This window comes from Phoenix dactylifera, chromosome 14 (genome assembly GCF_051530095.1).
Source record: "Phoenix dactylifera cultivar Ajwa chromosome 14, Ajwa_hap1_PhDact_Kaust_v1.1, whole genome shotgun sequence".
Classification (NCBI taxonomy): domain Eukaryota; kingdom Viridiplantae; phylum Streptophyta; class Magnoliopsida; order Arecales; family Arecaceae; genus Phoenix; species Phoenix dactylifera.
In genome coordinates, this window is record NC_143203.1 from 2991142 (window position 1) to 3016483 (window position 25342).

At 44.2% G+C, this 25342-nt stretch overlaps 1 protein-coding gene across 13 annotated transcripts in view; it reads left to right on the forward strand.

The window, feature by feature from the left end:
- The first annotated feature begins 7644 nt into the window (after positions 1-7644).
- Positions 7645-25342, forward strand: part of LOC103697338 (Alkaline-phosphatase-like family protein) — a 66118-nt gene continuing 48420 nt past the window's right edge. For 7 of the 13 annotated variants that reach the window (XR_005509450.3, XR_005509451.3, XR_015973197.2 and 4 more), the window contains exons 1-6: positions 7650-8148; positions 8616-8650; positions 8814-8935; positions 9456-9545; positions 9709-9828; positions 9985-10068. Coding sequence is in view for 6 of the 13 variants with exons in the window: in XM_039121325.3 (XP_038977253.3) it covers positions 7904-8148; positions 8616-8650; positions 8814-8935; positions 9456-9545; positions 9709-9828; positions 9985-10068 (696 nt within the window). In the remaining 7 variants the exon portion in view is untranslated. Of the gene's footprint in view, positions 8149-8615; positions 8651-8813; positions 8936-9455; positions 9546-9708; positions 9829-9984; positions 10069-25342 lie in introns of all 13 variants that reach the window. The other 6 variants (XR_015973195.2, XR_015973196.2, XR_015973199.2 and 3 more) reach the window with 2 other exon arrangements.

Below are 25342 nucleotides of genomic sequence, written 5' to 3' on the forward strand. Positions count from 1 at the left end.
TAGTCCTTTGTGTGGAGAAGAACTTCTTTAAAAATTCTCTCTGCATATCTTGCCAATTTCTTATTGATCTAGGTCGCAAAGAGTTAACCATGTTTTGGCCTTATCCTTTAGAGAGAAAGGAAACAATGTTAACTTGAGGACATCCTCGGTGACGTTTGGCACTCTAAATGTAATGCTCAATTCTTCAAAATTCTTTAAATGAAGATATGGACTTTCGGACTCTAACCCATGAAACTTGGGCAGCAATTGGATTACCCCTGGTTTGATGTCAAAATGTCCTACATTATCAGGAAAAATTTTGCATGAAGGCTGACTAGTCCTAGCCGGTTGTAGGTATTGTCTTAGAGTCATAACATGGGGTTCTCGTTCTCGATTGTGGTGACTCCCCGCATCTTCATTTAGATCAGCCATCTCACAAGGTGTGAGATATTGAGAAGGAATTTCAGGGGTATGTCCTAAGGGATGATCTAAAGTTGTACGACTTAATCGACCAGTGTCGTCCCTATTCCACTTTAGCATGCAAAATATTTCCCTTTTTTTTTTCTTTTTTTCTTTTTTTTAAATTAAAAAAATAAATATAAGTACCAACTAAAGATACCCTAAAACGACATCCTAAAACAAAAATCCTATTCACAATCAAACATGCAACAAAACATTACACCTCAATTTCTAATGTTTTTCTTAAATTTCTAGACAGCTCCTAACTGGTTTGAAGAGGGCACCTAAGCCTCCAATCCGGTCTAATGAACCGAGTTGACCAGGTAAGCTCCCAGGTAAGTGGAGGGGTCACGATGCGTTCGCAAAGGTCCCACTTAAAACCCACTTGCCTCGAACAGATGAACTGTCTCCCTTATAGGGACAAAGCTTGCCTAGACATCAACTAAGCCACAGAGCGAAATTGGTGCAACTTTCGGTGGTCTTCGTCCTATTGAGCTCGAATGTCCTTAGGGGCCAACGTCTAGTTGATTTTAGTTAAGCTTGGGACATTTATGCACTGGGGTGATTTTTGGGCTAAGGACGAGTGATGAAATCCCGACCTTATCTTTTTAAATGGGTTTAGCCCTTAGAATATTTTATGTTGATGCCTTATACTATATGCAACAATCAAGAGATTTTTTTTTTAATGTTTTATGACATGACATTAAATTTCATTGAATAGGTGATCAAGCAAATTAATTATTTTTTTAAAAAAAATTTTATGAGTTGAAGTCTGAAATTTGAAATTTGAAATTTGAAATTTTAGGTTTTCCTCTTTTTTTTAAAATTAAATTTTTGAATAATCACCCTTGATCTTTTCTTAAAGTTTTTTTTTTTCCTTCAATTTTCAATTAGCAACAAGGGTTAATGAGATATAATAACAATAAATTCTGATTCTAAAAAAAATAAATGCAGAAAATTCAAAACAGAAATCAGCAAGGTTTTATATTAATCTAATGGTCTTAAAAGTCTCAAAATGTCAATCAGACCGTTCAGATTATTGAATATTTGTCATGCACTAGCTGACCAAATTTGAGTCAAATCAGACGGCTAATTTCTATGATATCAGAGTTTGATGCAAACTGTGCAGGGAATTAAAAATAGTAGTAAAGATGCAATTTATTTTTTCAAAAGAAAAATACTAACTACTAAGGTAAAAAATACAAACATCAACATCCCTCCCTTTTCTCTCTCTCTATTTTTTTTTCTTCTTTTTATTTTCGGAAACAGGGCATCCCCTGTTTCCCTTTCACTTCTTCTTTCTTGTTTTCTTCCCCTGCAGCAGCCCGACGCCCCTGTTTTCTTTCCTTGGACCCCCCCCCTTATCTCCCAGCCGAGAGAGCTATATAGCTCTTCCTTTGCACGCGATGGAGATCGACGGAAGGGCTGCATCTCCGGCGATGATCTCGAACTGCTGGAAGCTCGCGAACGGATGCTTGAATCACGGAAGAGATGGACTCGAACGGGAGAGTCGCCACAGTTGCTGGGAGGTGAACAGACGAATGGAATGAATGGGTCGGGAGGTAATCGCGGCTGGATGCAAGATATGAACAGCCGGACCGCAGGAATGGGTGCGGAAGATCACGGATCCGGGAGATGATTGCGGCCATTTCCAATGCTGAGAACGGATGCTGTGAATCGTGAGCTGATGGGAGGCTGAGGATGCTGGCTGCGGGATGGAGGATGCGTGAGATGCGTGGGTGTTGGGATGATGGCGAATCCGGAAGGGAGGAAACCACCACGTTGTGAATGTTGACCCTGAAATTGTGCACGGGATGATGCTGGGAGCTCTGATGCGGAAGGATTGCCTCGCGGATGCTGTGGAGGAGGCGTGAAACGAGTTGCTGGAAGGTATGGGAGATGATCGTGGACCGCTGTGGAGGAGGCGGATGCTTGGGAGAAGAGGATCGGACGCCGTGGATGGGGCTAGGGCGCTGAATACGGGAGCTAGGATCATGGAAGAATCAGTGGAGGAGGCGGACGACGTTGGATCCTCCCGAATAATGAATCTAACTCCTTTGGTTGCTGTTCCATTAGACTGGACTTGGTCTGCTAATGCTCCTTCTGGTATGCAAATGGGGCTGACCCTATGTGCTCAGCTATTGACCTGCGGCGATGCATCTTTATAGACCCAATGCGTATTTAAACTCTGATCTGTGCCAAATAAAAAATATGAAATTAATGCAGCTCTTTTATCATTATTTGTTGGAAATAATATTAATTTAAGCTGCGTGTAGATCGCACTTTTGTGCTCTCATCAGTGTGATCAATTGGTTTAATAGATTAATATTAGTAAGGTTTAATTTGGTATGTAATCAATTAATTGACCTAGTCAATTAATTGAAGGGTCCAAGTTTAGTAGTTGTTAATTGTTTGACTTGGCCAATTCATGATGTAAGGCCTATATAAATAAGGCCACCCCGCTTATGAATTAGGGCATTGAATGATTGAATAAAATCCTAGCCTCCTTTGTTCTTCTTCTTCTTCCTCCTCCTCTTCTCTTCTTCCTGCATCTCTATATCCTCTTCTTCCTCTTCCTTTCCTTCTTCTTTCTTTTTCTCTCTTCTCCCTGCAGTGGTCCTTCATCAGCTTGGTATCAGAGCAGGCCGGCTTTGCTCCTGCTGCCAAAGCCACGATCAAGTTTCTTTCTCTCCTCTCTCTCTTGATTTCACCAAGCTCCTCTCTCCCTCGGTTTTCACCAGAAGAAAAGGGTCCCCCCTCCCGGTTTCACCAGAAAAAGGGGAAAACCCCTTGGCGTTTCCCCCTCCCGATTTCACTAGAGAAAGGGGAAAACCCCTTGGCGTTTCCTCCGTCTCAGCCAACAAGTCCCCGGCCATCCCTGCCTGCACCTGCCTTAGACCACTCCAGTGCCACCGACCCGCTGTGATCCCTCGCCACCGTGCATGTTTCCACCTTCACCACCGAAAACCGCCGCCGGCCACTGCTGTGACCGGCCACCCCTCTTCGTCGGTGCCCTCCTCCTGTTCCGCCACCACAGCCCGTCCTTGCAACTGCCGCCATCGTGAGGAACGGCCCACCCTCCCGAACCGTCGGGAGGTTGAAGAAGGTTGAGGCAACGGGTAAGTCTCAGACCCGTTAGCCCATACCCACTAGCTCGGATCCATTCTAGAGAAAAAAGAAAAAGAAAAAAAATCGCATGAGTTGCACGTGAGTGCCCGCAACGGGTTATTGGAGCGGGTCGCGCCTGATAAGCTAAATCTAATCGGATCCGAAAAAAAAAATCCTCCTTACGTGATCGCACATGCCGACTAAAAAAAAAAGAAAAAAAAGAAAAGCTTTGCACATGCGTGCCAAAAAAAAAAAGAGAAGTACCTGTTTGTCTCTCTCCCCGCGACTGCCCTGCTCCTCCGCCGCCTTCACCGTGCCGCCAAGGTCCCTCCACTTCACGCCGCCTCTGCTTCGTCACTGCCGCTCGCCGCAGCGCCGTCATCATCCCCGGCCGCTTTCGCCTTCGCAGTGCTTCCCCGATTGCGGCCACCGCCCCTCGGCCTTCCCCTTCGACGCCGCCTCCTTCGAGCCCTCCACTGAGCCGCCGGTGCCCGAGCTGACGCCGCCACCCCGCCATGCTCCACCTCTTCTATCTCAACACCCCCCCCCCCCCGGCGTCCGCCGCCCGTGAAGCGCTGCCCTTTCCATCGCCGAGCGCCATCTCTAATTCCCTCCTTCGGCCGCCGCCTCCTCCGCCGCCTCCACCGAGCACCCCGCTTTTCCCTTCTGCCGAGCACCACCGCCACTCCGGCTCGCTTTCCTTCCGTCGAGAACCGCCACCCTCTGCCTTATCCTTTTCACACTTTCCCTCCACCTTCACCTCAACTCCCTCCTCCTCCTAAACCCCTTTCACACTAAAACGCCACCCCCTCCCCCCATTCCCACCGCCTGTTCACACTAACCTGACAACACCGAGTCGGTTTCTCCTCCCCAACCTCGTTCACACCTCCACCCCAACTCCCAAACCCCCCAAACCCCTTTCCCACTATAACACCACCCCACCTCTCTCCCCAAAACCCCTTCACCCTCCACTCCCCTCCACAATAGGCCGTCGGGCCGTCACACCAAAGCCCCCTATCCTCGGGCCTCACAGGCCCCAGCTGACACCACCCCTGCCTGGTAGCCTTTTAGGCCCAACGAGCCCGAAGACCCAATAGGCCCAGCAACAGCCGCACCCCCTCACAACCCACCTCCTTCTGGCCCGCAGGTTTTCAGGCCTAACCTGACACCAACCCATCCGCCCCTTCTTTGCTTAGCCGGCCCGCTCCTTCCCCTTTTACTGGGCCCATCAAACACCTCTTTAAAACAATAGGCCCAGTCATCAGGCCTGCCAAGCCACAGTAATTAAGCCCAACAAATCACTGAAATTAGGTTAATTTCTATAAAGAGCCTGCAAATTGCAGTGATCTAATCCAAATTGCAGCCAATTGAAGAGCCCATCAGCTGCAACTGCGCCCCTGATCGTCCGCTTCCCGGCAGGTAATAGGTTTCTACTTTTTTGAGCTTGTTTATTTAATTATGTTCTAGTTCTCTTGCATGATAGCCCTATTTTTAAAAATTTAAGTGTGAAATGATTTACTGAGGTATAAATTTGCATTATTGTTGCACCAGGACATTGTTGATTTTCTTAATTGCAATGATGTGCTCTCTAGCCTGACTATGATCACATGGGTTAGGATCTAGTCTCCTTTCATACCTTTAGCTAGGGTAATTACTGGCGTAAGCAGGATGGCGGCATATTGTAGTCAGGAGCTAGTTTTCGTCCGGGCCACGCTAGTATGGCGATCACTAGCACATGTTGTTGCAAGCACGATTTTTATGTGATTTCAGAGCTAGTCTTCTTTTGGGCCTCTAGTGGAATGATTACTGGTGCATGTCGATCAACGAAATATTGTAATTAGGAGCTAGTCTCTTTCGGGGTTTGCCACGGACTAATCGTGGCCATAGTCCTAAAGGCTAGGAGAGAATGTGAGTTGTTAGATACATTGATTTGGAATCTTATCTTTGATCGGATATATTACATATTTTTTAAAATATCTAGTTTACATTCCTCAACATATTTTTAATTATAATCAAAACTCTTATATTATGAAATTGATATTCTGTTTATATTATGCTTGATTGAACTAGAGATAGAGGTGACTTACTGAACTTTTTAGCTCACTTTTATTTTTTTTGCCTTCTTTTTCATATGTCAACATTTAGTGCGAATGGGATCTTGGGTCGTGAGCGGAGGACTAGAAACAACATCTTTTCTTTTGTAATACATATCTATAAAATCCATATAGAACTTATTTGAAAAATAATGTTGGACCTTGAATTATGAATAATTATTATTCTTTGAAAGCTTAGTATTTAAGTTTACAAGTAATTTTTTCTTAGGCCTTGCCTGCCTTAGGAGTCACACCTTGTAGGCGTGCGGCCCGTCTATGATGTGCTGCTCATACTACTGGGCACGAGATGTGATAGCTATCTCTTCACGTTCTACATAAACGTGAACAATCTCCCTTCTATCCAATCAAGCTTTATCATCTTTTTAAGTTGACCGCCTTCATATACAAATCCTCATTCTCTGATCGTTATTCAGAATAGACACCCTAAAGAAAATGCCTTTAACTTTAGCCTCGCGCTACTTCTCCACGATATTCTGTAACTTGTCGTAACACATGCTTCCTATGTCACCGATGTCATAAAAGGCCATACTTCCTCCAACATAGAAAACATGTCCACCCTTGTTGACAAACTTGCTGCCGTAATGCACAACTATAGTGACATTGTCCATTCCACGATATATGAAATACTAATTATTTAGTCCCACTTAGAATAAATACATTACATTAAATAGGTTGGGTTACATTAAATAAATTGTAACAAACCAAATTATTTAATCCCACTTGGAGCAACAAGTGCATAGATTTGCCTAAAAAAAAGATTTTGGGACCACATTCTATTAAATAACAAAGCTTTGGAACCACATAGATACGGCAACAACAAAATTGCCACCAATCATTGATATTGCTCACAATCACCAGCAAAGTTTGAAGATAATCTAATATTTTCTTATTTTTCCAAGGGCATGAAGGATATAGGATGAAAGGATAACCGAAACCTAACGGATACAGGATTAAAGGATAATAGGAAAACCTAAAGTAAGCCGATGATATTATCTTTATCACCAATGTAGAGAGGAATCTTGCCAATCATTGCCGCTCATCGCTGGAAGAAAAAACCACCACTTGCTCTTGCGGCCGTCGCCGGTTTCTAGTTGTTGATCGGAAAGGAGACCAGGATTTGGATGGGATTGGGAAATAAAAACTCTACCCAAAAAGTGGCAAAAATGAGGGAGAAAATCTTGTATACATCAGCCACTTTTGTCACATCAGCAATGGATAACATGTGCTATCATGTGACTATCTTCCTCACGGCCATCTAGAAGTTAAGCTAGGGTATCAATTATAAAGTTTTGAAAGTTCAATGGCCTAATTGCACAAACTTGAAGATAAAAATAAAAAACCGTACAACTTAGAATTTTTGGCATGATTAATCCAATAAAATTATAGTATAATATAAATTTAATCAGCATTAAGACTATTAATATCCAATATATGATACATTTGATACTAGAATAATGCTTGTCATAATAGATAGAATCAAGCCACATCTTATAACAGACAACTCATATAATCTAAAATTTATCCTTTTTTTGGCAGTAGAATCAATTGAGTTATACGATGGATTTCGATTGCCACAAAAATAATTTGAGACTCCTTTCTATTTGTAGCAGAGCTCTTTGCTTCATAAGATGCAGACTACAATTATAAATTTGGTAAAAGTTTGTTGCAAAAGATTTCTTCCAATTAACTAGCAAGGTATTTGCGTCTATGCACGATGCTTCATAATTTATCCTCCTCCTTTGTATTTTTCATGGGAGTGCCACGTACAGAAAAATATGTATTTCTTTATTTTTTGTTGAAATAGATAATTTATATAGATTTAGTACAAATACATCTAAAAAAAATCGAAATATAACGTATTTCAGAGTATACTAGGCAGTTTCCTCTTTTCAAGCCAAAGGATGTCAATGGAGTAATTGGCCACGTATGAGATTTTTCAGTCTGTAGCCCTATAGATATACATAGCTCAAAAGACTATCTCACTGACACTATATGACCCGGATGTCTCGAATAAGGGTGGCACTGACTCATGCCGCCAAATAATCCGCTGAACCCATCTGGATCTTCCTCGAGCAGTACCGCTGGCATGCAGCACTCGCAAGCGTTGCCTAGCCCGGCCCAGTGTACCCTTTGTTCCCGTTTCAACGGCAAGCTAACGCAAAGCGATCGAGCGATCCGATCGTCCTCGCGATTCCGTGTCTACCTTCTTCGTCTCTCCGTTTGTGTCTGTGTCGGTGGTTCCCATGGGATCGAAGTGGGCTCTGATCCGGCCCTTCTTCCTAATCCTCCTCCTCCACTCCGTGGCCATCTATCTCTTCACCCGCGGCTTCCTCCTCACCCGCACCGAGCTCTCCGCGTACAGCCGCTGCTCCGACCTCTCCCACTCCCCTTGCTCTGCACTTCACAACTCCTCCTCCCACGACGACCGCCGCTGCTGGACGAAGCCCGCCGTCGATCGCCTCGTCATCATCATCCTCGACGCCCTCAGGTGAACCTGCCCCTTCCTCCCTCCCTCCCTCCTTTCGTCTCCAAAAAAAAGCTGCCCTAGCCCCTTCTTAGATTCCGCAATCTCGATTCAGACTTCCGACTGTTAAAGGCTTGGAATACATAGGGGACGGATGGATTCCCACCGCCGTTTTCCAAAAATTACTTGGCCTCTGGTTGGATTTTTACTCAAATCCAATTATGTGGGAATAAGCGCCTCCTTTACTTGCTTTCTTGTTTATTTTTTTGGGTTTCTTTTGTATCAAGAAGACCTAGAAGACGGATACGATAAGAATTCATGTGGAGTTATGCTCCGTTTTCTAAGAAAAGTTTGGCCCTGGATTGGATTCAAATCTCAAACCCCAAATTGATGGGCAAAGGCATCGTCTTCATTTTTTTTTCCCTTTTCATGTTTATTTTCATGGGGGGCTTTTCTCCAAGTTCTCAGACAAGTTGGTTATCGTGTTGCAGGTTTGATTTTCTTGCGCCCAGTTCATTCTTTGCAGGTCAGCATTCCCTCCATCTACTACATTTATTCTTTTTTTTCTTTTTGTGATGGGAGAGACCAAAACTCAGCAGCATCATGCATGCGAATAAAATTAGGTGATAGGTTGATCATTACTAGAACATTTGTATAGGATTGGAGATGATGCAGGCTTTTTGTTCCAGAGGCAAAGCCGTGGATGGACAAGTTACGGGTGCTGCAGAAGCTCGCCTCTGGAGAAGGATCATCTGCTAGGATTTTTAAGGCCATCGCAGACCCACCAACAACTAGCCTGCAGCGGTTGAAGGTCAACCTTTTTCCCTCTAAGATGTGGTTTATTATGATTTTCTTTCTTTCTTTCTTTCTTTTAAATCGACTTGATTTCAAACATTGAATGGCTGGTAAACCGTATCACTATCGTCATTTTATTCATGAATAATCTAGCTCTTTGTCCCTTCCTCCCCACTAGATAAATCTTTAAGGGTCATCATCTTAGTAATCTTGGGGATACCAAACACCTTCTTTTTCATTGTAGATGATGATCATTTGAAGATTTTAAAAACAATATACATTATATTTTTAGATATGCATGATTCAACGTGTTCCAATTCTTCTCCTTTCTTATCTAGGTACAGAGATGGATGTATGTTGATATGAAGAATCATTACATATGTTCAAGTCCGTGTTTTAGTTATGATTCAGTTTTCATGCTTCTTTCATGTTTCGAGTTTGTTGTCTTGAAGAACCATTACATATGTTCAAGTATTCGTTTAACATGTAATCAACTAATGCCTATAAATAACCTCAATTTTGTTGCAATTCTCTAGGGTCTAACAACGGGTGGACTTCCTACATTTATTGATGTTGGTAATAGTTTTGGAGCTCCAGCAATTGTTGAAGATAATTTAATATGTCAGGTTTGTTCTAATAATATGTCGCTATAGTTCATGTCTTTGGATTGGACAGAAAGGAATCGAGGCAGTATAATTTAATGTTCAATATAGAGTTGATTTTCCTGCTCATCCATTATTTCTTTCAATCTTATGGATGCTTCTCTTTATGTTGCTTATTTAAAAACAGTTGAATAAAAATGGAAAGAGAGTGCTGATGATGGGGGACGATACGTGGTTGCAATTATTTCCTGGTCATTTTAACAAATCATATCCTTACCCTTCTTTTGATGTTAAAGATCTTGATACAGTATGTTTTCTTCAAATATAGGTTCTTTATTGCTTTAAATTATTATCTTTAAAAAAGAAGAATTTAACATGCATGCATGTATGTTTATTTACTTATTCATATTTACTAGTGACTTTATCTTTTCTGCATATGTTATGTGTGAATTCCATGTGGCAGGTAGATAATGGTGTCATGGAACATTTGCTGCCATCACTATATAAAGATGACTGGGATGTTCTTATTGCACATTTTCTTGGTGTGGTAAGTCTGAGTATCTCTTTTCAAGTTAGTTTTTTTCCAAGTACACAATACTGCTCACATTTCTATAAGCATGTCAGCAGCTATGCTTCTATTACCCATATTACACACACATATACACTCTTCTAGTTTTTGCACTATGGTATACTTGAATAAGTTCAATGAGTTTTGATGTGGTATATGTTCGTCATCCTGACCTCGACAATTGGCCGAAGCGATGATCTCGATATTAACCAAGCCGTTAGTCTTAGCAACAAATCGAGCCACCAGCCACGATAGTCAACTAAAGTGTTAACTTTAGTATTGGCTGTGGTGTCGACTTGAACCATCAAGCCAATTAGAGCGAGTTGGGCGACCAGCGGAAATAAGCCAAATGTCTCTAATTCAAGTGCATTTAAAGCAATTAATTGCCATTAAAGGCACAATCACAATCCCACCAATTGAGGGGCGGTTACAGCTCATCCCAAGCGGATCGACCATTATCGCATGATCAATGCGGTTAAGATTTGCCACGTGCACAATGTGGGGACCATTACTGAGTAGTTAAGGCTCACTTCCGCCTTACTCGGTAACGGATATCAACCATGGTATGCCGGCCGGTACGGAGCGTACCGTACCCTACCAGTTTGGTATCGGTACTGGTATGGGTCGCGTACCGAGTGTACGCTCAAAAAATTTCATACCGTACCATACTGACACTGTGCTAGTATGGCACTGGTATGGGGTCCGATACCGAGATGGCGAATCTTATTATCAACCTCTTTCTATATAAGGGGCTATAGGGAGCCCTCTAGATATGCTTTCTTAAGCTCTCGCACTCTCTCACACTTTGCAACTCTCAAATTTCTTCCGTTCCTTCTGATTTCGGCTGACTTAAACATCGGAGGGTCCTCCGCCGAACAAACTTTGGCTCGTGGACTTTCGTTTCTGTTTTTAGGTCGGATAGTTCATGCTAGACGACCTTTTCCATCCATGTTTAAGTTCAGTTGTTAACACCCTCCCTAGCCTAATTGTTCAGCTCGAAGCCCCAACAATTGACCTCACTGCTTCACTTCGGATTTTGTCCGACCTTAGCGGTTCGGTTCAGATCTTAGTGGCAATAGAATTGGCGCTAAAAGGTGAGCCTTTGATCCTATTAGAGAAATTGAGGAAGTTTGCCATGACAAAGTCACAGAGAGCTCAAGAAGCACCAATTACTAGTCAGCAGGAGGCGTAGTCAGATGCCTCTAATCGAAGCCTGCAGAGAGCACAGCTTCCCCAAAGCTCTTAGCTAGGAGTTGTCAATTTCGAGTAGTTCAATTTGCTTGTCCAGCAAGTCTAAGCACTTACTGCGGCCATTGACAACTTGTAGCAAGCGACTACTAACCTGTAGTAGGCCAATGAGCCGAGCCGTCATGAAGCCCCAGCATAACCAAGTCATCATTCCCATCCCTGAAGTCTTGAAAGGGTGCGACAAAGTCACCACTCTTGTTCGTGGAGCTCGGGACGAGATAGGAGATGCCAATCTCTAAGCCTGCATTCCAAGGACTCCACTCCAGGCCGCTCCTCCCCTCATCTATCAAAAAGGGTCTTCTGGAGGGGGGTTGACCTCGACCAAAAGATCGAGGAAATGAACAACCATATTGAAGCTTTAAGGGGCAAAAACCCTGAACTTGAAGATTATCTAGAGTTCACCACCGAGCCCCCCTTCTCAAAGAAGATAATGGAGGAGCCTCTTCCATCTCAGTTCAAAATGCCCTAGTTGGAAACCTACAATGGCACCTCGGACCCTCTAGACCATCTAGAGATCTTCAAGGCTCTTTTGATGTTTTAGAGGGCCACTGACATAGTATTATGCCGAGCTTTCCCTGCAACGCTCTAGAGAGTAGCTTGACTTTGGTATATTGGTCTCCAACAGGGCTCAATTCATTCTTTTGAGAAGCTTGGCTGGCTGTTTGCAACCCACTTTATAGTAGTCGGAATCAGAGGAGGGGCTTGGAGAGCCTTCTTGCTGTGAAGCAGAGGCAAGGGGGATCCCTTAGAGATTATGTCAATCGTTTCAACATGGCGACCTTGGAAATCTGCGACTTGAATCACTCTATTGTGATGATTGCACCGAAGAGCAGATTGAGACCTTCTTGGTTTCTCTTTTCTTTAGACTTTGTCGTGCTTCTTGCTTGAGCCAAGAAGTATGTTAATGTTGAGAAGGCGATGGTAGCTCAGTGAGAGTTAGCAGGGGTAAGCATGGCAAGAAGAAAAATGAAAGAAACCAAGAAGAAAAAGAAGAGCCGAAGAGGAGGCCTAGGAGAAATGAAGGAAGCTCTCGTCGCTCGAGGAGCCCACCTTGGAAGTATGAGAGGTACACTCCTCTCAACACTTCAAGGGTTCAAATTCTTATGGAAATCAAGAACTGGGGTTACCTAAAGGGGCCTCAGAGGATGAAGGCGCTGATGGGCAAGAGAGATCAACATAAGTATTGTAAGTTCCATTGATACACGACACTGAAAAGGGCTGAAAAGGGCTTGCAACTGAGGAACAAGGTTGAGACCCGTATCTGATGAGGAACCTCGATCGTTATGTTAACGACCAATGAGACCGAGCCGAAGCTGGTCGTTATCAACACACCCCTGAGCAACTGAACGATAATCTCTTGATAATACCATCTTTGGAGGACTAGCACCTGGAGGGACGAGCTCATCAGCTTGAAGGACTTACACCTAGGAAGCCCTAGCAGAAGATTTTTTTCCTGAAGAGACAGCGGACCAAGGAGGTTATCTCCTTCTTGGATGATGATTTAAAGCAAGATACGCGGAACCGACCGAACCGACGTACCGGTAAAGACCAGTACCGGTTCGGAACCGGTACCGAACCGATTCTGAAAAAAAATGCGCGGATGCGTTATGCTGCAGAGTGGCACTGCCGCATTAAAAGCAGCCACGCGGGGCAGTGCGTGGGCTCGCTGCCCTGCACGGCGAGTCCGCGTGGGAAATCGCGTGCGCACGATTCCCCGTGTGTGGACCGCGATTCCCACCGCGTCGAACGCGTGTGGGCACGAGTCGGGGGACGCGTTTCCCCACTCGCACCCACATCCTCGCGCGCAGGCACGCTCCCGCGGCCTCTCTATTTTTTTTCTTTTCTTTTTTCCTCTTCTTCCCGAGCTCCTCTCTTCTTCCCTCTCTCCTCTCTTCTCCTTGCTTTCCCCCTTCTCCTGCGAGCAAAGGAGCTCTTCTTCCCTGCGAGGTGTTCGGAAGGAAGAAAGAGGCTCGGTAGCGCGAGAGGTCTTCTTTCTCTCTCTCCTCCTCTCTTCTCCTCTCTTACCCCTTCTTTCCCGCGAGTACCGGTGCAGTTCGCACCGGTACAAGCCCGAACTGGTGCAGTTCGACTGGTACCGGGCTTGTATCGGTGCGAACCGCACCGGTTCGCACCGGTCCGGGCAAGGTACCGTTCGGTTCCGACCTCTTTGGTGGAGGCCGCTGTACCGGTACCGGTGGAGGCCGCTGTACCGGTACCGGTGCAGGCTGAACCGGTCGGTTTCGACCGGTTCAGCGAACCATGATTTAGAGGAAGTACTACCCCCACCCTCCATGGTGATGCAGTTGTAATCTTCCTCACAATTGCTAATTATGATGTTAGAAGAACTCTTGTAGATAATGGAAGCTCGACAGACATTTTATGATGCTTTCCGTAGAATGAGCTTATCGTCAGATCCGCTAAGAACTGATTCTTCTCTGATTTGATTCTCGGAAGATTCTGTTCCCGTGGAAGGCACCATTACCTTCATGGTTACTATTGGCCAGGAGCCTTGGTAGACGACCGTAATGTTGAATTTCTTGGTGGTAAAGTTTCTCCTGGCATACAATGCCATCTTGGGTCGGCTCGGGTTGAATACAATGCGAGCTGTGGTATCGACCTATCATCTTGTAGTGTAGTTTTCTACCGAGCATGGAGTTGGAGAAGTTCGGGGTGATCATGCAATAGCTCGATAGTGTTATGTGGCCGCACTCTGAGGAAAGAAGCTGATCGAGATGCTCCTCGTTAAAGGCTTGGATACACGGAACAAGCTAAAGGAGCAACAAGGAGAGCTAGTTAAGGAGCTCATCCCCTTCCTTGTTGGCGACGAAGGGATAGGTTGAATTGTTTATGTCAGCTCCTAACTAGATGCAGCAACCTGAGCTCAGCTCATCATCTTTCTTTGTGCCAACGTAGGCATCTTTGCTTGGTTAGCCTCAGATGTGCCAGGTATAGATTCTAGCATTATTGTGCATAGGTTGAATATGGAATCGGTACACCGACCTATGCGGTAGAAAAAGAGAAGTCTCAAAGCGCCAATAGGCGATGGATGAGGAGGTGGACAAACTCCTAAATGTCGGCTTCATCTGTGAAGTCAACTATCCTGATTGATGTTAGAAGTATGCTCTAGAAGCCAATTTGGCTGACACATTATTTTGTTCTGGGATATAAAATTTTACTTGACCTAACAATGAATTTATTAGGATGGGCATTCTTTTCATTCATGTTCTTATGTGTCCATGAATCGTCCAAGAAATTAATAAGATGATGACGCATATTCTGAAGAGTTGAGAATTTGAGGCATGTGTCATTGGTGATTAATTTCTGAATTGCTTCTGATCGATGGATCCATCACGAGGGACGGTGATCGATCCGCTGAGATTAGTGCATAGATTACTTAGTCAGATGGATGAGTCTTGAGTCCATAGTGTGGGGACACTGGAGTAATTGTGCAAGTGCTTGTTAGAGAACAAGGGTACTGAGTGTGACCAAAACAGGTAGTCACTTGGATGTCTATCCACTCGTCAGTGATTTACTTCATGCTGCAGTTGTATGACTGGTCCTTTGACCTGCGATGCCTCGACTATTAATAGTGAGGTTGCTGTAGTTTGACGAGCACATAAACATGGGCCCTATCCATTTGGGTTCTTGTAGTGCAGATTGGTTGCAGTAGGTTCATTGTAGGAGTAGGGGTGCATCTAGATAGAATCTATCAACCTTGATAGATTAGGAGAGATCCTATGTGATTTATGAGACTGAGTTCGTAAATCCTTGGCCAAGGTAGTTTCTGGAAAAAGAGTTTTTCAATCTCGAACTGGAGTCGAATAAATTTTATATATGACAGATGATGGGGTTTGACAAGTTATCCATGAACTCCATCCTGTCGGGATCCACGATAGAGGGACTGTATCATATGCTAACTACACCTAGAGGTTCATCATTTCATTCTGCTGGGTTGCCACTATATGCTGCTAGGTGTCACTGGTGGATGGTGAGACTCAAAGCCATTCACTTGGTGATCAGTGAATCCGAATGAGAAGAGTTGGAATCAAGATCCGCCGTACCGGATCCGGTAGGCATATCGGTTGCCTACTGCACCGGTACGGTTCCGGTTCGTACCGAAATCGGACGGTATGAACCGGAAAGCTCTTCCCCAACGGAGCCGGGGAAGAAGAGAACCAGAGAGATCGCGGGGAAGAGAGGGAGGGAGATCACCTTTGGTTGCCATCGGAGAGCCGTCGAGGGGCGTCGGAGCCCAGCGGGGGGCGGGGGAACCCGCGGGGGCGCGGCGGAGGCCGAGGCCGCGGCCGCGGTTTTAAATTTGGGGGTTTTAAGTGAAGTCGGCAAATCGGTTGCCTCGGCCTCCGCAGCGCCCCCGCGGGTTCCCCCACCCCCCGCCGGGCTTCGCCGCCCCCCGCCGGCCTCCGACGCCCCTCCACGGCTCTCCGATGGCGGATGAAGGTGGTCTCCCTCCCTCTCTTTCCCGCGCTCTCTCTTTTTTTCTTCGTCTTCTTCGTCTCTGGCACGGAATCGGCCTATACCGGTTTCCACGGCTCCGGCGTACCGGTAGTTGGCCGGACCGGTACGGGCCGGTTCGGCATACCATGGTTGGAATTGTTCCAACCCGTTGAAAGGAGTTTCAATGATATTGTAATAGGGATCACAATATATCTCACTACCAGACAGAATAGAACCTATGGGGTCACACACAATAGAGGATCTGATTGATCTAATGGTTGGATTGTGATTTGGAATCACAATAGTTTGTAATTGTCAATTTGATTGATAATTAGTTTAACCCACTAAGAGTTAGTGAGTTGAAGAAGGAATTAATTGCAATTGGATTGCAATTTGATTGAATCAGTTGGACTTAATTAATTGGGCTCGATCTTATATGATAAGGTTCAAGAGTTCTACTTAAAGTAGGACTCCTAGAGTTCTAATTGGATTAGGACTTCAAATTATTAGAGTCCTACTTAGGGTAGGATTCCTAAAATCCTAATTGGATTAGGACTAAAATTATATGAGTCCTAATTAATTATTGCTCTAATAGATGAAGATGATTTCTAATTGGATTAGGATTGAAGAGTTCAATTGAGTCATGATCCAATTGGGTCCTAATTAGATTAGGACTAATATGGATAAGGATTGGATTCACCTAATCCTCCTTAGAGGAGGATTTCAGCATCCAATCAAAGGAGGCCCCACACCCCACTTGATTTGATCAAGTGGGGCGTGCTCCCGGGATCCACGTCCCGGATGGCCGGGACGCGCGTCCCGGGTGTCCGGGACGCGAGACCCGGTTGGGGCGTGGCTCCTAATTTTAAGGAGGCCACGCCTAGGGCATCTAGATGAAAAGAAATAAAAAGGGGGCCGGCCCCCTTTGGGATTAAGACTCTTCTTTTCATGATGGCGGCCGCCTTCCCTCTCCTCTTCTTCTTCCATCCGCAAGGCACAAAGAGGGGCAGCAAGCATGGAGTCTTCTTCCTCCTCTTGGTCAGCTACATGAAAGAAAATAAAGAGAGGAAGGTGTTCCTCTCTTCCCTCCTTCATCCATGGTAAAGGAAAGGCAAGAAAGTGTTTCTTTCTTCTCCTTCTTCCTCCTCTTGGAAGCAATCAAGAGTTGATTGCTTAGAGGAGTTCCAACCATCAAAAGGGATTTCTGCAAGGGAGCTAGCACCCTGGTAAGATCGTAACCTCGATCACTCTAGATCTTCGTGTGGATACCCGTAGAGGCTGGACACTTGTGCGGCTTCAAGCGAACCTGATTTCCACGATCATCAAATAGCGGTGAAGATCTACCCGCTCAAAGGTAAAGATTTGATCTTTATAATTTTTAATTGTAGATCTGAAATTAATCAAGTAATTAATTTTAATCCTTTTCTTCAGATTTCATGATCTTCTGAGTTAGAGAACTCAGAATTTTTTTGAAATCTACGTTCCTCGGGACGTTCATGAGATGAAGGACCCCGCGTGCGTCTTTCCGCTGCGATTGTCGCAACGCGTGCGGAGGTAACCCGACAATTGACTGGTTGACATTGTCTTGGTGAAGAAGGCTAATAAGAAATGGAGTGTTTGCATCGACCATACTGACCTCAACAAAGCCTGCTTTGATGATTGGCTAACTTGTAAATATGATTTTAGGACATCGGATGCTGAGCTTCATAGACGTATTCTCGGGTTATGGTGGACCCTGCGGATGAGAAGACCTTTTTCATCATTGACGATGGTCTTTGTTGCTGCAGGGTTATGCCTTTGGTCTAAAGAACACCGGTGTAGCAAATTAGATATTGGTCAATCGTATATTCCAAAGAGTAGATCGGCCGTAACATGAAAGTCTATGTTAATGACATATTATTAAAGAGTAAAGAAGCCGAGCAGCATGTGACATATTTGGAGGCATTCGCGATCCTAAGAAAGTACCACATGAAGTTCAATTCGAGCAAGTGCGCGTTTGGGATCACCTTGGAAAAGTTTCTGGGGTTCATGGTAACACAGCGCGGGATCGAGGCCAACCCTGAGAAGATCCAAGCTATGCTGGAGATGTCACCACAGAGAACAATAAAGGAGGTGCCATGCTTTATAGGTTGGATTGCGACGCCGAACAGGTTTCTTTCAAGATTGGTAGAGAGATGCCTTCCCTTCTTCAAGATCCTAAAGCAAATAAAGGACTTTTAGTAGATAGAAGAGTGCCAAACCATCTTCAATCAACTCAAGAAGTACCTTGCATCACCACCTTTCCTTACCAAACTGAGCTTGGGAGAGATGCTGTACCTTTACGTCGCTATTTCTCCTTGAGCCTTGAGTTCGATCCTGGTCCGAGGAGTTCAGAAGCTGATCTACTACACAAGCAAAGTTCTTCGAGATGCTGAGACGAGGTCACTAAGGTGGAAAAAGATGGTCTATGCTCTCCTCGTCTCAGCTTGGAGATTGCGACCTTATTTCCAAGCTCACTCCACTGTATTAACCAACCAATAGATGATGCAAATATTGCAGAAGCTAGACACATCGGGGTTGTTGATCAAATGGGCAGTCAAGCTCGGGGAGTTCGACATCCATTTTTGACCTTGGCTCGCCATCAAGGCTCAAGTGTTAGCAGATTTTCTTGTGGAATACCTATTAAAGCTCAAGTGTTAGCATATTTTCTTATGGAATGTACCATCTCCGATGAGGTAGAGGCCAGAGACAGACGAGAAATACAAACTGGAGAATTTCTGGATTTTTCATGTCGACGGGTCCTTTAGTTCGAGCGGAAGCGGAACCAGGTTGATACTCAGTAGCCTAGAAGGAGTCATCTCAGAGTATGCCTTTTGGCTCGATTTCAAAGGCTCCAATAACAAAGCTGTGTACGAGGCCCTCATTATTGGTCTCAAGCTCGCCAAGGAGTATGCCACCTTAAGGCCTTTAGTGACTCTTAGCTCGTTGTTGGCTAGGTCTGAGGAGAATGTGAGGCGCGAGGTCCCGCAATGGCCAAATATCTACAAAAGGTGAAATATGTCTCCTTGGCCTTCAGTAGATTTGAGGTCCAATAGATCCCAAGGTCGGAGAAAACCAGAGCCGATGTTCTCTCTAGTTTAGCAACTTCGGAATGCATCGACCTAAAGAAGACCGCCTACTTTGACGTGCTAGAGAAGCCTAGCATTGATGAAAAGCCAAGTTCGGTGCTACAAGCTAACTATGAACCGAGCTGGATGGATCCACTTGTTGAGTACCTCAAGGCAACCTGAGTACAAAAAAGAAGCTTAAAGACTGAGGTACCAAGTAGTGAATTGTATCTCAGTGGACAGAGGGCTCTATAAGAGGTCATTTAGTCTACCTCTTCTTAGATGCCTCCAACCCTCCAATGCAGAATATGCTCTTCGGGAAGTTTATGAAGGCATCTATGGTAACCACCTAGGAGGCATAATGCTAGCTTGCAAAGTTATGAGGTAAGGTTATTACTGGCTGACCTTGCAGAATGATGTAGTTGAGTTTGTGAAGAAATGCGACAAATGCCAAAGGCACGCCACCATCCAACATCAGCCAACGGTGTAATTAACACTGTTCAGCGCCCCTTGGCCATTTACCCAGTGGGGAATGGATATTCTCAAATCTTTTCCTCCATCAGCTGAGTAGAGAAAATTTTTAATCATAGCCATTGACTATTTCACGAAGTAGGTCAAGGTCGAGCTCTTAGCTCGGATAATAGAAAGAAATGCTTGGATTTCATCTAGAAATCAATCATTTGTAGGTTTGGCATTCCTCGGACGATCATCACCGATGATGGCCGGGCGCCCCTTGAAGACTACCGACCTTCAAAAAAAGGGACAATCCAAAAATGTTTGGGACCCCTGACCTACGAGCCTATAAGGCTAGGGAGTTAAAACCTGTAGAGCCGAACTCTGGGAATTCCCATGGAGACACTCCAAGATCGATTGGGACCTCCATTCAATAGGCCTACGAGGCTATGGAGAATCTGATGAAAGAACTAGTTCATTCTGCGGAGGCAACTTGGAAATAACTAGGACCTCTATCCTACTGACTTATGAGTCAATGAAATGACCTAGCAAGGAGCTAGGCTCAAATGGGAAGGGACATGCTAGCTCTGATCACTTGAGCATAAGCTATCTAAAAACCCAACCAATTAAAGATCGGAGGACATCCAAATTGACCTCTTCAAGTCCGAAACACTGAGGTAACACTCAATGAGTGGGGAAAAAAAAGCCTAGCAGACTAGAGACGCTCATGAATACCTCGACTAGTCTCTACTAACGCAACTGATTTTGCTACGATCTTGCGATCAAAGATGTATTGACCAACCTACAAGCTATGTGTATTGTCCGAAGTAAAACACTCGACAGAGAATAAAAGGAAAAGACCAGCTATTAGAGCTCGAGGGAGCAGCGTCGTCATTGTTGTTGCCTACTGCTGGTCAGAGGCTGCTGAGATTGGTTTCCAGGAGAAGTTTTTCCACTTGAGCTTGGTAGTCCTGGAAACCTTGCATGAAAGAATCTGCAGCTCCTTCGGCGATCTTATGCTTGAACTCTGCCTAGGTGAGGTAAGTCTCTACGGCTCAGGCGGCTTTTTCTTCAGCTTGAGCTGCATTTTCCTCACCTTCAGCTACTTGTTGCGCAGTCGTCCGAATTCTCTTCTTGGCCATGGTTAAATAGAGTTCTGCTGCATCAACCATGGACTCCGCCGCTGTAGCCCATGCCTTCACCGCCTCTAGCTTCTCCGCCGCCATCTTCAGTTTCTCCTCTGGCTCCTGCTGGCCGGCCTTCAGTGTTGCCTCGGTTTCGGCCAACCTATGCTCAGCATCTTTAAGTTTCTCCTCCGCCGATATGAGGCGCCTTAACGCCTTAGTGCATCATGCAAAAGTAAATGGTGTCAGCATGCTTTAAGAGAAGAAAATAGTTAGTTTGAGCAAAAGACATGGAATTTGAATTAATGATATGTTAGTTCGGTACTCATCCAGATGACCACCTTGTAGGTGTCCTCAAAGGCTCATTGACTGGGACTTTCTGAATGATTTTTTATCCTCGGGAAGCACACCATGACTCGAGTTAATTCCTTGGCCATCCGGGTGTTGTTCAAGCTCGAGTTGGTAGTCTTGATCAACCACCTTGGGAATGTATATCTTCGGCTCGGGTGCGGGGGAAGCTGGAATAGATGACGTGGGCTGAGGAGAGGTGGTGATGGGCGGCAACGACTGAGAAGTGGTGTCTGGCGGAGGCAGGACCGGATTGGCGAAATAATTCCTACCAGCCTGGAGGAGGCAGGAGCACATTGGCGAAATAATTTCCATTTTAGGCTGGATCTCAGCCCGAGGAGCATCTTTTGAGCTTGGCCCTCTGATAGGGTCGAGGTGACTCTAGTCAGAGGCTTTGGAGGAGCCAAAGTCGGAGTTGTTTGAGCCTCTTTGCTGGGGGCTTGCCTCCAGTGGCCGCCCTCTTCCAAACAACCTTCTTTAATAGCATAAGGCCTTCATTCCTGCAATACTGAGAAGAAAGTGATAAAAAACTATCACCATTAATGCATGAAATCGAGAGAAGGCAGATTTCACCTTGGGGGTTAGCCGAGCTCAGGTCGATGTTAATCAGAGTCTGCTCGGCTAGTAGCTCCTGCACGGGGGGCACCTTGGATCTGAGCAGAAGATTGAGCGACTTCTGGTCTTCCTCTAACAGCTTTGGAGCTCGGTTCAATGGCCTTCGATGTTGTTAGAAGTATGCCCTAGAAGCCAATATGGCTGACGCATATTTGTAATCTGGGGCATGAATTTGTAATTTGACTCTTATTAATAAATAAGATTGGGCAATTTATTTTTCATTCATGTTTGTATGTGTCCATGAATCGTCCAAGAAATTAATAGATGACATATTCTCAAGGAGTTGAGAATTTGAGGTATATGTCATTAGGGATTAATTTCTAAATGCTCTTGATCGATGGATCCATCACGAGGGACGGTGATCGATCCGCTGAGATTAGTGCACACATCACTTAGTCAGATGGACGAGTCTCAAGTCCACGGTGTAGAGACACTGGAGTGATTATGCAAGTACTTGTTAGAGAACAAGGTACTGAGCGTGACCAAAGAAAGTAGTCACATGGATGTCTAACCACTTGTCAGTGACTACTTATGCTGCAGTTGTATGGCTGGTCCTTTAACCTGCGATGCTTCAGCTATTCACTGTGAGGTTGCTGTAGTTTGACGAGCATGTGAACTTGGGCCCTAGCCATTCGGGTCCTCGTGGTGCGGATTGGCTGTAGTAGGTTCATTTTGGAATAGGGTTGCATCTAGATGGGATCTATCAATCTTGATAGATTAGGAGTGATCCTATGTGATTTATGAGACTGAGTTCGATAAATTCCTGATCAGATATTTTGGAAAAAGAGTTTTCCATAACTCGAACTGGAAGTCGAATAAATTATACATATGACGGACGAAAGGGTTTGACAAGTTATCCAAAATCTCCATCCTGTCGGAATTTATGATAGAGGGACTGTATCATACGCTAACTGCATCTAGAGGTTCAGATTTTCGGAGCTCCCTTTCACGGCACTAACGACCACTTCTTTAGCACGACACTTGTCCGCTAACAACTTGATCCGGCTGGTGCACCAACCCGCCTTCCATTCTGCTGGGTTGCCACCACATACTGCTAGGTGTCACTAGTGGATTGTGAGACTCGAAGGTATTCATTTGGTGATCAGTGAATCCTAAGAGTAGAACTGAAATTGTTTCAGTCCATTGAAAGAAGTTTCAGTGATATTGAAATGGAGATCTCAATATGTCTCACTACCAGTCAGAATAGAACCTACGAGGTCACACACATAGAGAATTTAATTAGTCAGACTATCATAATTGTGATTTGGAATCACAATAGAAATCAATCATCAATATGATTGGTGATTGAATTAACCTACTAAGTGTTAGTGAGTTAATGGAAGAAAAATTAAGTGGAATTGATTACAATTGGGCTGTTTAAATGAGCCAAATTAAATTGGGTTCAACCCAAATTGATTTGGGTTCATGATTGGGTCAATTGGATTAAACCAGGATTTGTGCGGATTTTAAAGTCCACATGTCGTCGTAGGATGAATATGACTTAAGTCGTGTTCACACTATGCGGACTTTAAAGTCCACATGGCATCGTTGGATGCATGCTCCCAAATTAATTCTCCTAATGTGATTAGGAGTTAGCCTAGGTCCTAATGTGATTAGGAATTGGGCTTGTAATTGGAATTGATCAAGGCCTAATTGGATTAGGACTTGATCATGGCGCCATAGGGATTAAACCTAATTGGATTAGGCTCTAATCAATTGATTAAGTGGACACATGTCATGCATCTATTTGATGGCGCCATGAGCACAAGGATTGGACACTTGGCAATAATCCAAAGATGGGTTATTATCCCATACTACTAATAAGATTAGGAGAAGCCCTAAACCCAATCTATAAAAGGGTAGCAAGGGAGGCATCATAAAGTAATTCTCTCCTCTTCCTCTCCACGCCTCCCTTTCTCTTTTCTTCTCCCTTCCCACGGCAGCAAGAGGCTTCTCCTCTTCCTCCCACGACAGCAAGGGTTAATCCTCTTCCTTCTCCAAAGTGTTGAAAGAAAGAAGCAAGGGAAGAGAAGAGATCAACTCGCCAAGGAAGAAAGGGTTCTTCCTTCACGCCTCAAGCCCTCCCTTCTTCCTTCCTTCTCCACGGCAGCAAGGGGACCTCGTCTTCCTCTTCATCCACAGGACAAGGCAAGGAAGATCCACGCTTAAAGCTTCATCCCTCATCTTCCTCCATTGCGAGCAAGGTTGAAGAAGAAAGGGTTCTTCTTTAAAGAGGTATGTTGCTGATTTTTCTTCCAATATCATGATAGTCATGAGAGGTCTTTGCAAGGAGCTAGCACTTCGGTAAGACCCTTGAAGGGTTCTGGCACGCTATAATGGGCAGCGGAAGCTAGGAATTTTAAAAATTTCTTGATAAAGTTCCTTAACATAAAACCCTTATAAGCCAAGATCACCTTAATGGAAGCAATCAAATAATATAATATAAATGCAGAAATAGAAGAATACCTGTAACGCTAATCCAATGTGCAGAATTTTCACTAGGTGCCCAAGTGTTCACCCTCCAACGTTGATCCACACGAAAACTTGATTTAAGTCTTAAGCTCCAAAGACTTTGATCCTTAATGCAGAATTCTTCTAAAGAACTCTAATGGCTTGCTTTCCTTTCTTTCTATTTTTCTTTATCCTTCTAAAATCACTTCTAATCCTTTTGTCCTAAAGAAGACCATCTTGTCTTGGCTTAGGACACACTAGAAGCAATGCTAGAAAGAAAGAAACTAATGTAAGAAAGAAAGAAGAGAGGAGTGGGGTGGAGTTGGAATGATGAAACCCATGGAGTGCTAGCCTATTTATAATAGGTGTAGGGATGCATCCCTTGGGATGCATCCCATCCACACATCCTCTTATGAAAGGGCATCATCTAAAGGGCCATATCAAATAAGAGGAGGTGCAGATCAAGTGAGGAGGTGTATCAAATGATATGTCCTTTCATGTGGTGCCATATTTTGACCAAGTCAACATCACATGCTAATCACATATCCATCACGCCTCACCTCTTGATCTTTCATGATGATGATCCAAGGGCTCCAATGCAAGGCGCCATTCACTTGACCCATTATGTCTTCATCCAATGGTGGGATTAAGATTCAATGGTCAATTATGGTAGCCATCCTCTAACTCAATCCAATTGGGTTAAACCAACTCTCCATTATGTCTTCATCCAACGGTAGATCAAGATCTAACGGTCTAGATTGAATGATTTATTAAATCTAATCCAATTAGACTCAAACCAAGCCAATTAGGTGCCAACTCTTGGCTAACCGATATTAGAATATGATCTAATCAAATTAGATCAATTAAGAATCAGATTCGAATCCAATTCGAAACAGATTTGAATCCAATTCGAATCAGGAGCTAAGGTTTGCAACACCTGCTAGGATGTTTATCTTGCAAACATGATCTAATCCAATTAGACCCTTGATAAGTTTTCTTGTGTGTGACCGATTGGGTTCCATACTTAGCCAGCAATAGGTGTGAGTGCGAGTTGACCCAACTTGATTAGAACTCTTCTAATCGATTTAAGTCCAAACTGCGCGAATCCGAACTTAACAATTAGAATCATTTCTAATTGGTGATCGAATTAAACTCTTTAATTCGATCAAACCTATAAGACAAGATTGACGTCTAGCAACATATCATGTCTACCCGAAAAATATGGAATTTGGTGGAAATACCAAAAATACCCTTCAGTGGCAAGTTACCGTGCAATTTAATCCTTTAATCAAACTGCATCCCAAATATGTATAGGAGTATGAATATATGTCAAACTCAATTTCATATTCATATTTTTCTCAATCTTTTAATGATAATTCAAATAATGAAACATTTAGAAACTCTTTCTAATTTTCATTCTGCTTTGATCAAAGGCTTTCTGAATTATCATATGATTAGAATAAATAGGATGCT